At 43.4% G+C, this 14,318-nt stretch overlaps 2 protein-coding genes across 3 annotated transcripts; one reads left to right on the forward strand and one right to left on the reverse strand.

Annotated features, from left to right (window-relative positions):
• On the forward strand, window positions 1,784-7,383 carry LOC8061389 (inactive poly [ADP-ribose] polymerase RCD1). 2 transcript variants are annotated; one of them, XM_021457901.1, is made up of 8 exons: window positions 1,784-2,157; window positions 3,018-3,351; window positions 3,676-4,905; window positions 5,118-5,359; window positions 5,446-5,522; window positions 6,301-6,480; window positions 6,580-6,675; window positions 6,852-7,383. In XM_021457901.1, exons 3-8 carry the CDS (start codon window positions 3,839-3,841, stop codon window positions 6,909-6,911), a joined length of 1,722 nt encoding a protein of 573 aa, XP_021313576.1. In that variant the 5' UTR covers window positions 1,784-2,157; window positions 3,018-3,351; window positions 3,676-3,838; the 3' UTR covers window positions 6,912-7,383. The 2 variants fall into 2 exon arrangements, with proteins under 2 accessions (XP_021313576.1, XP_002463489.1); XM_002463444.2 differs by lacking the exon at window positions 3,018-3,351.
• On the reverse strand, window positions 8,854-11,232 carry LOC8060846 (mucin-2). The gene is made up of 2 exons (XM_021457905.1): window positions 10,224-11,232; window positions 8,854-9,359 (listed from the first exon to the last, which is right to left on the reverse strand). Exon 1 carries the CDS (start codon window positions 11,022-11,024, stop codon window positions 10,224-10,226), a length of 801 nt encoding a protein of 266 aa, XP_021313580.1. The 5' UTR covers window positions 11,025-11,232; the 3' UTR covers window positions 8,854-9,359.

The raw sequence follows: 14,318 nt of genomic DNA on the forward strand, positions 1-14,318 counted from the left end.
ATTATAGGTATGGAGGGAGTACGTAGTTCATGAAATAATTGAAGCAGGCAATGGATTAAATTATATAATAGTTTTACCCAGATGAACAAATCTACTCCCTCCATTTATAAGACGACTTTTCTAAAAATATCAAAATATCCCTTGTCGTGTTTTGTTGTGTAGCACTGTGGGTGGAGTGGTGATTGGCAATTTGGCACTGGCAGTTCGGCAGGATTGAATTTAATGAAAAGGGACTGTACACATAAATTATTCAGATCTATCGGAATTATTATTGGCACATTTAATTTATCCGAATGTTGGCGAATGGCAAGCAATGCATACGCATGAGGCTAGGAGAGCGGCCGGGTGATGAGCGAGGAGTGTAGTACGTGGGCGCCGCAGAGCCGCCTGAATGCTGTCGGCCGGCCGGCCGGGGTATCGGTGGGTGGAGGTGGAGGTGGAGGTGGTGGCGGCGACGGCGACGGCCGGCCGGAGTTTGGTCTGCGCTGCGCGTGCCGGTCGAGATAGCGACGGGCGAGACGACGGAGGGAGTTGCACTGGTTGGAGTTGGTTGGCGTGGCACGTCGTCGTCGTCGTCGTCGATCGTCATTGTAGCGGCGAGCCGCCGCCGTCGTAAGAGAAGGCAACGGTTGGATGTGGGCCTTAATTTGTATGGGTCGATAACTTTTGTTGGTTCTTGTTCGGCAGAGATGCTGGGCCGGCCCAACTACTATGCCTTGTTTTTTTGGTACGGGCTACCTTAAAAAAAATAAGAAGGAAAGGGCAAAAGGTCTCGGTTCCAAGAAATTATTTTTCACGTCAGATTTCATTTTCATTTTATTATTTTTCTCCTGAGATTTCGCTTTCACTATTCATAGTAGTACCATGTTATGTCAACCAACTGAAAAGCATGACGACAGACTGATATTTCTGTCCCTGGTATTATTATTATTATTATTATTATTATTATTATTATTATTATTATTATTATTATTATTATTATTATTATTATTATTATTATTATTATTATTATTATTATTATTATTATTATTATTATTATTATTATTATTATTATTATTATTATTATTATTATTATTATTATTATTATTATTATTATTTAGTTTAAAGTTCCAAAATCCTTTGTCTGAAACAGAAATCCAAATCTAGACATACATACCTTCATGTTGTAACTGTAGACCATAACAATTAGTACAAACACATATGGAGGCACATGCATGAAACATTAATATATAGATAAAAAAAATAACTAATTGCACAATTTACCTGTAATTTGCGAGACGAATCTTTTTAATCTAGTTAGTCTATAATTAAATAATAATTATTAAATAAAACTAAAAATGTTACAGTAGCGAAATCTAAAAAATTTCATAAACTAAATAAGGCCTAAGAAAAGAGGAGAGAGAAGAAATGAAACCATACGCGTCTACCAAAGGTAAACCACTGGTACAATAGTAGAGTATTCAATTGGGTTAAGCAAAATATAAAGACCATACCATTTGTTTATTTATTTATTTATATAAAAAGAATTGTGGGCCAGCATCACACTCTCCTCTCCTCCTGGCTCCTGCTTCCCGGAAACGGAAGCGGCAGAAGCGGTGGGCCAAGTCCACCGTCCACGCCCCCCTCTCCAAGAAACCCCAAACCGATGGCCGGCCGACCTGGACCCACCAAAGGGGGGGCCGTCCGATCCCGCCCACAGGACGCAACGGACGGCCCGATGCGGCGCCTGCCCGTGTCGGCCCGTCGCTACATGTACGCGGGAGTCGCACCCGGGGCCGCCTCGCTCGCTCGCTCTCCCCTCTCCTCTCTCTGCGCCCACCGGAACGGAAACGCAACCCCAACCCAGGGGAGGAAGGAAGAGGGGAAAGCAGGAGCCGACTGCCCACACCACCCACAGGAACGCCGCGGGGCAGGGGGGGGGGGGAGGAGGAAGACGCCGGCAGTGGCGGCGCCTTAAAAGGCCAGGGCGCGGTTTTCTGCTTGCCTATCTTTCACTTCCCCTCATCTACTACTGCGCTGCGCCGTTTAATTTAGCCCGCAAGAGTAAACAACAAGAGGAAGAATTCTTGTGTTGCGGTCCAATCCGTTCCGCTGCTTGAGCTTGACTGACTATCTCTATCCGATCTTCCGCGTGACGGGTCCGATGACCTACCACTGGTATTGCTTACCTCCTTCCCCTTCCCTTTCCCCTTAATTTGGTCTCTTGTTGATCCTGTTATGTGGTATGCTAATTCGGATCGATTGAATTGAATTAAGCTATTCTGAGGCGATTCTTTTAGTGCGTATTAGATGTATCATGTACTATTAGTTAGTGTCGCCCTGCCGGCGTTTCTGTTGTGTTATTGTATACTAGTTGCTAGTTTGTGCTCCTAATCTTTACCTGTCATCATGCGTTTGCTGCCTCATGGTAGGATGAACAACATTCTAGACCAATTGACACTAGCAGCGCCCCGCTGACTACATAACAAAGCAAAGCAATAGGGCAATAGGGAAGCGATTCCTGCACCCAATGATGAATTATGAACGATTCTAGTGCACTTATCGACCTAGGCATGACTCTAGCAGCGCTGACGTATCATATATGATCTTGCTAGTATTGTGCAGTCTTTGGACAGCACCGCACGATACTATATATATTGGTTAAGTTCACAACTGATTTGAAACTGTTTAAAAAAAATTGGACAAGTGATCTGTAACTGAGTGAAGTATATGTTCTATATTTACTGTAAGTACTAATGAAAGTCAACCTTGGATGTCTGGTCGTCACTGTGCAACTGTTAATGAGCAAACTAATGTCGTACAAGTTTTAGACAAGTGTTTGGAAAGTTTATTGTTCAATGTTTTATATTAACTGTAATATAAGTACCAGTGACAGTCAACCTTGGGTGTCTGGTCATCAGCGTGCAACTTTTAATTAGCAAACTAATGCAGTACAAGTTCTAGAGGAAGTGTTTGGAAAGTTTATTGTTAAATGTTATAATTCTGGCCTAATGAGCATAACAAGCTTTGCACGTCAGGGCCTCAAGGGTCGTCGTCATCTATCTATATTTGAGGTTCTTGCGTCAACATGACAAGGTGCTTTTACTCCCATCAAACTGTTACGGGGGTAGCGCTGTGGCTGTCATTTCTGTGTCCTAGGAAAATGGCCACAGAGAAGAGCCAAAGATATGAAGGGTCTTTTTTACAACACAGACATGCCGGTAATGTCTGTTGCGGAAGCAGGGTTGGCACGCTTCTGTGTCTTATGATCTTCTGCTGCCTCCTTGTGTGGCTGCACCAGCCATCAGCTCTACCAGAGCAGCAGTATCCAGAGAGATGGTGTGGAGCACACACAATTCTACTCTGCGTGGGGTAAAGAATCACTCTGGCAGAGTTGTTTTACTAGTCGTATTCGGTTTGCAAACAAGAAAACTCCCTGGACTCAATTAAGCGTCGATAACTTTTTAACATCAAATAATATGGGCACTGGGGAAAAAGGTCTTTACTTACTTTAGGAAGAAATAGTAATATGTCAACAAGGGAAGTTCTAAAGTTAATAACTCATGCATTTTGTGCCCTGTAACTATAATTGTAAATAAATGTTTACGCACAACACTTTCATTCTCCTCTTGTTTTCTTCGTGTATCTATTTCATTCATTTTTATTTCCCTCTTCTTTTTTCCTTTTTGGTCTCAGGTCCATTTCACTTACCGTTTTGGATAGCGTGGCTCGTTTTGGAATTAACTTTATGTTAACAGAGTCTAGGTATCATTAGCTAGATTAAGCTAACTGCTTGACTTAGTAGTGTGTAAATCTGTAAAGAAAACTACTTGGTTTGGGTTGAGTCTCTATAAAAGAAATGGAGCAGAGGAACGTTCTGGCATTGGGTGAACATGTTCTGAAAGCTACTATTCGCAAGCGAAAGCATGAGACTGCTATGGAGCACCCTGAAGGCAATGATGTGATGGTGTTCTCTCAGCATGATCCAAGAAAACACCCTGCAACATTTGATGACAGAGCTAACTGTAAGAAGTCTAAATTAATTTCCTGTGGGAGTGGATCTATATTGGAGTCATATCGGAACTTTAAGACAAGTGGGCTGCCTGTGCGTGTGCTTTTCTACCAACATGGTGACTGGAGTGATTTTCCAGAGGATGTTGTCAATCTAGCACAACAGGACTTCCAGTTGAAGAGGCCAATTACTACTGCTGTGTTCCAGAACAAGCACATCATGTTGGACTTCGTTCACATGATTTGCATAGATTATGAGATGACCATAGACAAACCACTAGCATGGGTTGATGATCATGGCAAACACTTCTTTCCAGATTTATCTGCTGGACTGTACACATCTAAACCATCTCAGCATGAGAAAGGTGAAGCTGATGAGTGTGATGGAGTGTCAAGTGTAGCTGAAAGCTCAAGTTCGGTATCTGTTGGTGAAGTAGTTTCTCATAGCAAGAGGATCAGTAATATTGCAGAGGACAACCTGAAAGCACATAACAGGCTGTATGAAGCTGTTGGTGAAAATAATTCAGGTCCTTCATTTCATTTGAATGAATATTTTAGTGGAACCATACAAGCTACTGGCAAGCCAAACAATGGTCCACGTGTTGATTCAGCTGTGCAGAATTTGTTGCTCAAAGGATTAGGTCAGCCTTTTAGCGAGAAAGATATTATTGCTATCTATAGAACACCACTGCTAGATCAGCAATGGCAAGTTCGTTGTGGTCTCTTCCAAAAGGAGGTTGAAGAGACCAGGAGTCGTCGGGGGAATGCAAATGTGCGTTATGCTTGGCTTCCTTGCTCAAGATATACCATGGAGCAGATGACGACGCGAGGTGCTCTGGAAACTGCAAAGCCTAAGAAGGGGTCCATGTTTGGTGTTGGGACTTGTCTTGCTCCTGCAAACTGTTCAAATTCATGGTAAACATCTTCTGTTTCAGGATTTTTTTTTTTCTATGTGTGCTCCTTCTCCTATGTTATACATGTGTTGTCTTTAGGTCTTCAGTTCTTCCTTTCCTAATTTTCTTCATTGCAACTACTAGTTTAGAACTTTACCTTTGCTACTGGTTTCCTTTTTCCCTTACTTCGAGTGACCAATGCTGCTTGTAGTCTTACTTGAAGTTTATTTACAGTGCCAGATATTCTGAGTTTCAAGAAGATGGCATCATCAGAATGATGCTGTGCCGTGTAATAATGGGTAATGTTGAGGTTGTTTTGCCTGGATCAAAGCAATTCCAGCCATCCAATGAAAGTTTTGATAATGGCGTGGATGATCTTCAAAATCCACAGAATTACATCATATGGGATTCTAATGTGCATAAACACATATTTGCTGAATATGCTGTTATTGTCAAAGTACCTCCAGTGACCAATGGTACTAACCTGGATCACCCCCGCCCCCCTACCATTTTCCTTCTGTGTTATTATTTGGCGAAGGCAATTTATTTGGTACTATTGCAGGATGTTTGGTCTTGAAGGATAGTGTGCCCAACATATCTGAGATCATAAGTACTGGTTCTCCAGACAATCTAACCAAGGTATGCTTCTTGGTGTTCAGCTTGTGTGGATGTTTATAGCTCAAGTTTAGCATCCTTTATATGGAGCAGCACATGTATCATGTATGCCTAATATGTGTTGCATGCTGCACATCTCATAGCACATATTACCTGAATGCAGTAATTTATAACATGATACTATGGTGTAAAATGATGTGTGATCACATGTCCTTTCTATCATTTGCTTTATTTTATTGCCAAATCTTGAACCAACCTATAAATAGGTTGTCAATGGTAAACCTTATTGCAGATGTCATTTATCTAAGTCTTCGAAATTTAAATGCTCCTTATTGGCAATCCCAATCCTGTAGTTACCTTGTGTACTTGTTAAATTGGTTGTTTATAATAGTGCTCTACATATAGTGTGAATAATAAATGGCATAATTCTCTAGTTTTAATGTAAGTAAGAAATTTAGATGCATGGAAAGGCATAATTTCATAGTAGGAAATGGAATGCTGTCAGTACTATTACTCATGGACTCACTAAGGTTTATATTTTGACAAAACATGTAGTTTGTTCTGTGCTTCTTGGTCATAGTCGTATTCTTAGGTTGATGAGAACTATTGGAATGATGGATCCTCTTTTATTTAATCCAACTCTCCTTAATTATTGTGTTGAGTGAAATTAGAAACTGATACATAGCTGAATAGCTAACCATGTAAATTCTAACTGCTGAGCTTAGCTGAAGCATAGTTTTGATTTGGCAATTTCCTTGTTACTTCCATCTTTGTCATTCTGTTACTTGTTTGGTTTGATCAGGAAGATAGGTTCCAAACCTTGGCACCGTCCGGTGTTGAACAAGAAGCACCTAAGCTGGGGCATGCTCCAAGGGCGCCCTCCTCACCATGGATGCCCTTTTCAATGCTTTTTGCTGCCATTTCCACAAAAGTGCCTCGTTCAGACATGGATTTGGTCATCAGATACTATGAAGAATTTAAGGTTGTAATTGTCCTTGTCCTCTCTTTTGAGGGTTCCGGCTGTGTTCAACAATATGCTTGTGGCATGCTAACCATGGTGCGCTCCTCAATTTTGAAACAGAGGAAAGGGATAAGCAGGAGCGACTTGGTGATACGGATAAGGCAAATAGTCGGAGATAAGATATTGGTTTCTACAATAATGAGGCTTCACCAGAAGGTATATTTTTTCTTTTCCTTTGGATGTGGCTTATCATGTTCATCATTGAAGCCGATATGCATACACAGTCAAGATTTGAGAGAGTAACTGCATATCAGCTTATGGTCACATTGCATACATGATTTAAATTGTTGCGAGTAGAAGGAAGCTGACAAGGTCGATGATGGCTTTTGCAGTCCCCACAGGTGGCAGCAGCTGGGCTACCAAGAGCACTCGCAAGGGGGAAGAGGGAGTAGCCGAGTAAGATTTGTTTAAGCCTTGTCTTTTGAGAAATATAGAGTACAGATGCTTTGTCGACATGGCCAGACTCAACAAGTCGATGGAGGCAAAAAAAAAACGAGGGAGATGAGCAACTGTTGTAGTATAGTCTCAGACTCAAAAGTATTTAGGTCTTGACATACTAAAACTCAGATAAACTTTACTCTAAGTAGTGTAATTCCGCTGGTCGATTGCCTCTGTAAAATCCGGACAGCTATCAATATGCCTTGTGCTTTTCACCCTGTACTCCTTTTTTTTTTATTCGCTGTTCTTTTCAACTTTTTTTTCTTGCAATGGCAAATGGACTGCCTGCCCCTTTCAGCTTCTTCCATGCTTCATCAGTTTTATTTCTCTCATGCTAAACGTTCAGCTTGCTGGCTCATGTACCGTCAGATGGAAACAGTGGTCTGGTGTTTTCCTTGCCTAAATAACGAGCAGTGATGCAAAGTACTATTGTTGGTTTCATTCTATGGGTCTCACTGAATCGATCTGAATCAAAAACTTGTTTTTGCAAGGCATAATAGGATGTTGGAAAGTCATTTTTGGAATTATGCTTTGCTTATTAACTTATATCTGGTAAATTAATACTGGTATGAAACGAAATCTTATTCGGGCAGAATTTCTGATATAATTTTTGGTTATGCACTACCATATACATGTCCAAGTACTTGGCCATTGCACAACCAGCTGGTGGACAATAATAGTATTTAACGTTGACGTGCCAAAAGATGGAGGGGCCATTGCCATTGTGTCATTTTCAGGCGTGGCTGTGGCCGTGACAGTGGCAGCAGGCACTGCAAGTTGCGTGTTCACGAGGTTAGTGCGTTGTTGTTGTCATTCATGCCTATATATAGGTAATATATATAGGTAAGACTTCATACCATGCGACTTTTTTCAGCGCACCACACACACCTCTCCCTCTCGCTCCGCACCCTTCTTTCCCAACTCTGGCACGTGGTGTGCCATCTTCTCTCTTCTTCCTCAACTCTGGCACGTGGTGTGCCATCTTCTCTCTTCTTTCTCAACTTTGGCGGGTTTTGAAGCGGAGAGGCTCGGGGAGGCAGGCGGTGAGGATGGCGGAAGCATGGCTTTAGGGTTCTGACAGCAGTGGAGGCGGTCGGGCCAAGTTAGGGTGGAGGCACCCATGGCCATGGCGGCGGCAGGCGGCTTAGAACACAAGGAGGTTGCCTCGGGTGGTCGCTAGAGCTTTGGACGGATCCGGCGTAGGCGGCCATGAACATGTGGCTTCATGCATATAGAGCTCTATTTGTTGCACACAATGCTATTATTATCTTTTAACATGTGTGGACATTATACTATATAGGAGAGTATGATTTAGAATACAGTGGTAGCAAAGGCTACTACAATTCTTATATTTATAACCTAACAATCTATTTGTGGCCGTCTTTGTTTTTTCTCTTCCTATTTCAGGAAGCTTTTATGAAGACAATTTCGCAAATTGAAGAGCTATACACTCTATATTCCTAGATTGAATAAGAGTTCAAGAACCGCTAACAAAAACTAGAGCCCTTGTTCAATCTACTAATGCTGGAATTGTAGTTAAGAGTATTTTGGTGTAAATTATAAATTATAATAGCTCGACACGGATAGATAGAGCTCTCGAAGCATTTTGACTACCTCACCAAATCATCATCCTGTAGAGCATGATGTTTATATTGTTTGTATAAGACGAAAACATGCTCTGGAGTCTCTCATTAGCTTGTTTGCACCAGCAGCAATATCTTGTATCAACCAATCAACATGTTTTAGCCGAAAAACACTGGCACAGTTCAATGCAGTAGTGCACTACTACCTGCTGCTTATCAAGATCTCGACGGGCCAGACACAAAGAGAACTTTTCTTGATCATGAGGACAGGGAAAATTAAGCGGGTATCAGCAGTGTATTGGACAATCCAATCGAGCCGCAAGAGACTACTCATCTAAGTTAAATCTTCAAAAAAGAATAGTGTTTTTTCCCACCACAGGGAAACCCAGATTTCATTACTTGAAAGCAACGAAACTACAGAGTTTACAGCCATTACTCCAATCACCCAGGGCTCAAGAGCAAGGTGACCAAAATAGCTAACATACCATTCAGCTTACATAGCACCAGCATTAACAAGCGCAGACACTACAAAAGTAAAGCAGGAGTTTACAGCCATTACTCCAATCACCCAGGGATCAAGAGCTAGGTGACCAAAATAGCTAGCATACCATTCAGCAGACACTACAAAAGTAAAGCAGGTTACAGGAATCAGGCTATTTATTCTCAGATCCTTCGGAACCCAAGCTCGAACAAAGGTCTTTGTCCTTGATCATTGGCTGCTCCTTGCTTGCTTGCACTTGTTAATGGAAATATAGGACATTAGTCTTAAGATTTCCACACCTTGCTCCACTTATGGAATGAGGTCCTCGTTTTGGAACCCTGGCAAATATGAGAGAAAAGAATACATCATGCATACAATCTCAGTAGGAGACATCACACATTTTCCTTCAAAGCAAACGGATGCTTTCCAGAGAGACCATCTAACATACAATCTCAGTAAGAGACATCACACATTTTCCTTCAAAGCAAACAGATGCTTTCCAGAGAGACCATCTAACCGCTACCAAAACAAACGCGTACATGTTTTCCATGCAGCAGACAGTTCTTTACCCATGCCCAAAATTGTTATAAAAACAAAACAAAAAAATACAGGACTATTAATTGCTCTCTTCTGATTCCATATGAAAACAAAAGAGGAATCTGAGAGATAAAAAATGTGGAGCAGAGACCTACTGCTGCTGGCTTACTTCTTACATTCATGCTCAAATAGGACTGGCCCCTCACATCATTCCGAGACAAGGTGCGCACGCGTCAGAGAGATCAGCGGTGCCAGGGCACAAGGGGCAGAACTATGAGAACTACCAGCGCTGGAGTAGAACAGCGACACTAGCAGAGCCGATACAGGGGGAAAATGGAAGGCAACAGATTTGCACGGTACAGCGAAGATATTGTGATATCTTTCCGGCCCATACACAATTACAGGCACAATTACACTGCATCAGTGAAGAGAATGAATGACGAAATGCACATGGCTAGCTAGTTTTCTTGTGTCAATGAAACGAGGCATAGCAACTTCCACCACATGCTCAAAATACAATGACTTGCAACATTAACCAAAAAAAGGTAGTCATATGTAGTTGGTGGACAAATGTAGTTGCTGGACAATGCAAAACCAATCGCACAATACTAGTAGCATATGGAAAGGATGGATTGATTGATTGGCAAAACAGAAGGGCTACTTACTCATTCATCTTGACCGGTGGTTGGAAGAGGAGGCGGGGGATCAAAGAGCCCGCGGCTGCGAGCAAGCTCGAGGATGTTCTTATAACCGGTGGGTGGAAGAGGAGCGGTGGGGACCATGAGCACCATCCTAACGAGAGGGTCGAGTTCGGGGCTAGGGCTCGCAGTCGCAGTCGCAGGCGGAGCCGGAGGCGCAGTCGCAGTCGCAGTCGCAGTCGCAGGCGGAGTCGCATTCGCAGTCGCAGTCGCAGTCGCAGTCGCAGTCGCAGGCGGAGTCGCAGTCGCAGTCGCAGTCGCAGTCGCAGGCGGAGTCGCAGTCGCAGTCGCAGTCGCAGCCGGAGCCGGAGCCAGAGTGGGAGTCGCAGTCGCAGTGGGGGTGGGAGGCCAGATCTTGGTGCCGGCTCTCACCTTCCTCGTAGGCTTGCGCGGCTTCCGTGGCTTCCGCTGCCGGCTATCCGAGGAAGCGGAAGAAGGAGAGGAAGGGTGAGTCTGGGCGAAGGGCATGGAGCACATGGCGACGCCATCCTCCCCCTCCCCCGCCTGACCTTGCTGGCTTTGGCCCTGCCTCAGCGGGTGCTGCAGTGTGAGAGGCGGCGTGCTGATCACCTCGGCCTCCTCTTCTTCCTCCTCCACGCCGCCGCCGGTGCCGATGCAGTGGGCGCGGGCGAGGATGTCCTTCTGCGAGGCGGAGAGATGGTCGCAGTCCGCGCCCGTCACCTTCAAGATCCTTAATAGGATCGCGACGTCATCCGCGTCGCGAGCGGAGGTGGAGCCGGAGCCGGAGCCGGACGCCAAGGCGGACATGCCGGCGAGGCACCGACGGAAGAAAGTTGGGAGATTGGAACCGGAAGGAGAGGAACCGCCCTCACACCATTATTATTACTCCCATGTCGACCGGGGGCTGGAGGGAGACAGGGGGGCGGTGGGCTAGGGTTTGGTTAGGGTTTTGCTGTGTGGTGTGGTGACTGGTGAGGGAGAGGGATTGATGAGGAAGAGGAATGAGGAGGGAGAGGGAAGCGGCCGGAGTAAATAAATGCGCAAGGACGGACGCCTCGGGGAGCGCCAAGGGGCCGTTGGCGATGGGCCGAAGTTTACTGGGCTGGGCCTGCTTTTGGTGAGAGCCATGGATCGAGGACGCTTCAGAAAGTTGCTCTACACATGCTCTAGTCTAAATCGTAGGCTACAGCATGATAGATAGAATTTCTTTTTCTATAGGAACATTTTCTTTTCTTGTTTCCATTCCATTTTCTAGACAGGCTGCATCATCTGCATTAGTTGTTGTAACCTACTATGTGCCTGCTACCTACGCCAGCTGTTCATACATGCTTTTCACGGATATTGATTTGGATTGGTGAATCATCACCAAGTAACCAATAAGGAAGGAAGTTCACATGTACTAGTACGCAAGTTCTCAAAATTAAATTAGAAGTATGAATGAATTATGCAGGTTGGGTGCGGTGTTTTTCTCTCACAATAAATCAACGAACAGTACTTTTTGCCAAACCAAACCAACAAAGCGAGGGTTGGGCAGCGCTGGCTGGCATGGATTGGATGTATAAGATGGGGCCAAGACCAAACATGACATGGTTTTGCATGCTTTAGCCCTTGTTTAGTTCGAGGCCGAAAAGTTCTTGGGTGTCACATCTAATGTTATATGAGGGATACTAATAAAAAAGTAAATTATATAATCCGTCAGGAAATCGCGAGATAAATTTATTAAGCCTAATTAATTTATTATTAGTGTATGTGTTACCGTAACAATTTATTTTTAATCATAAATTAATTAGGCTTAAAAGATTCGACTCGCAAGATCCAATTAATCTATGTAATTAGATTTTTTAAATCTATATTTAATAATCTATATATGTGTTCAAATATTCGATGGGATAGGGCGAAAAAATTTTGGTGGGAACCTTGGTACTATCACTCATAATAATGGTCAGATAATCCTGAGACTATCTCCAACAATCGTCACCCAAAATACAAGACTCATTTGTCCTTTGGGTAGCGCTACAGGTAAAAGGTTTCATACCTATTTTTAGTCTTCTCCAATCACAAGACCTAAAAGACAACACTCTCTGCAAATAGGTCTCGAAGATAGAGGATACCCAAATTTGGGTTATGCCTCTCGTGATACCCAAAGTGGGTCTTCTGTATGGGTACTCTGTTGGAGGCTATAAGTACTGTGTTGGAGACCCATTTTGGATTTGGGTTTCTCAAATGGGTTTGGTGTTGGAGACAGCCTGACAGCCATGCATCGAAGCCATTGTAGCTAGCTAGCTAGGGAGAACGATCGAGAGAATCCATCATCTATTTGTATTTAGCCATCCATGCAGAGTTCCAAACACAGAGACAGATAGACATGCTTAGCAAGCTGCAGACAGAGATCGAGGAGCATCCCATGTTACGTTTGCACGGGCTCGTCTCTCCCTCCTGTACCGCCTGGCCTTGCTAGCTAGTTGATGCATGTGATCCTCACTCGGTCCTTTGCCCGCCCTGATAGATGCTAGCTAGATTTATCATCCATCATCACCAGGAGTACCTCCATAAAAAGAACAATTCTTAATTAGTTTAGTCTGTTTACATAAAACAATATCAATACCAAATAATATTATCGATTCATGTTTCACTTGCAATAAAAATCCTAAACCTTTTCCGTGTCACTCTGCTTTGTCGACACGTGCGACTAGCAGCAGAGCATCAGACAAGTCGTCTACAATACCAGGCTCGCTCGATCGAGATGGTGACCAAAATTTCAAAGCCTGGGAGCTGCTACATACAATACAAAGCCGTTGTTTGTGACGGACCCAATATAATGCAACCACGGCAGGAGCAGGACATGAAATAAAATGCTAAAAATCTATTTAAAAAGTTATAGCTGAAGGTATTGTTTGTTTATTTATTATAAAAAAACACACTACCAAATAGCTAATAGATTTGATAGATAAGTTCAAACGAACAGAATCATAAGCTACTCTGTACTCTGTACAATAATGATATAAGCATGCAGTTCCTTTGCTTGATTCCACACAACCTTAGTGCATGTAGTACGTGTTCTCTGATCGACGATGAATTGAAGCCGGGCTTCTTCGTTCGGATTCGGTGCGTACACCTTTTCCCAATCATGCATGTATATTCTCTCCAACGGAATTAATTAAAGAACACAAAGCAGAATAATATACTAGCTAGCTACTCCTGGCTAATGATGATCACCCTGCACTGCCGCAGAAATTAGGTAAAGCTCGATAACTAGTACTACAGTAGGAAGGAATAATCTGTCGATCGATCGATGTGTGTTTGTTGCGATTACATGTAGGCATCTCTCTCTTTCCACAGCTGCTCCTCCTCATCATCTTCTTTAGCTCTGCGTCATCTGCATCCATCCATCGGCCGGATGGGGCCACTTGTTCACTACTGATAACCAGGCAGTTAGCCTGATATAGAGACGTTGGATGCATCTATATATTTGCATGATATATATACATACAATTTATAGAGAACATCTGGTATACAAAGTATATATATTATGTGAGCCGGGCAGTCAATCAATCAGCTGATAACCTACCCGAATTAATTATTTGCTTAACATGGTTGGAATGGATTATCTTTCCCTCTCTCTCTGCATATATATTCCCCCTGTATCTATCTACAAATAAATGTCCCCTCCCTTTCTCTATTCCTTTCGCCTTTCCTTTGCCCATTGGATACGACTGCCTGGTCTCTTCGACTTTCCCACCCTGCTCGTCAGGTCAGGTCAGGTCAGAGATCAGACGCGTGCACTGCGGTGCGGGTGCGGTTGTGGGCTTCAAATCATACCCTGCTTTGATGGCCTTGTTTATGGGATGTTTGGTTGCTAGCCATAGTTTACCACAACTAACTTTAGGCAAGTGTGGCAAGCCACAAAAAGTGTGGCTAGCAAATTGGTTGCCACACTTTGCTGTGTTTAAAGGAATCTTGCCACACTTTTTAACTCTATGACATGTGGAGCCCAAAAGAATCATGCCTAAACTTAGTTGTAAACCAAACACTTGCCAACTTGGTCAAACTTGCCTAAGGTAAAGTGTGGCAAACTGTGGCTAGCAACCAAACAGCCCATTA

Source organism: Sorghum bicolor, chromosome 1, assembly GCF_000003195.3.
Source record: "Sorghum bicolor cultivar BTx623 chromosome 1, Sorghum_bicolor_NCBIv3, whole genome shotgun sequence".
Taxonomy (NCBI): Eukaryota; Viridiplantae; Streptophyta; class Magnoliopsida; order Poales; family Poaceae; genus Sorghum; species Sorghum bicolor.

Coding starts and splice junctions, on each gene's coding strand:
- LOC8061389 (XM_021457901.1), top strand. CDS start 3,839: ATGGAGCAGAGGAACGTTCTGGCATTGGGTGAACATGTTCTGAAAGCT. Junction 6,481..6,579: donor GATACTATGAAGAATTTAAG/GTTGTAATTGTC, acceptor ATTTTGAAACAG/AGGAAAGGGATAAGCAGGAG. Junction 6,676..6,851: donor TAATGAGGCTTCACCAGAAG/GTATATTTTTTC, acceptor TGGCTTTTGCAG/TCCCCACAGGTGGCAGCAGC.
- LOC8060846 (XM_021457905.1), bottom strand. CDS start 11,024: ATGTCCGCCTTGGCGTCCGGCTCCGGCTCCGGCTCCACCTCCGCTCGC.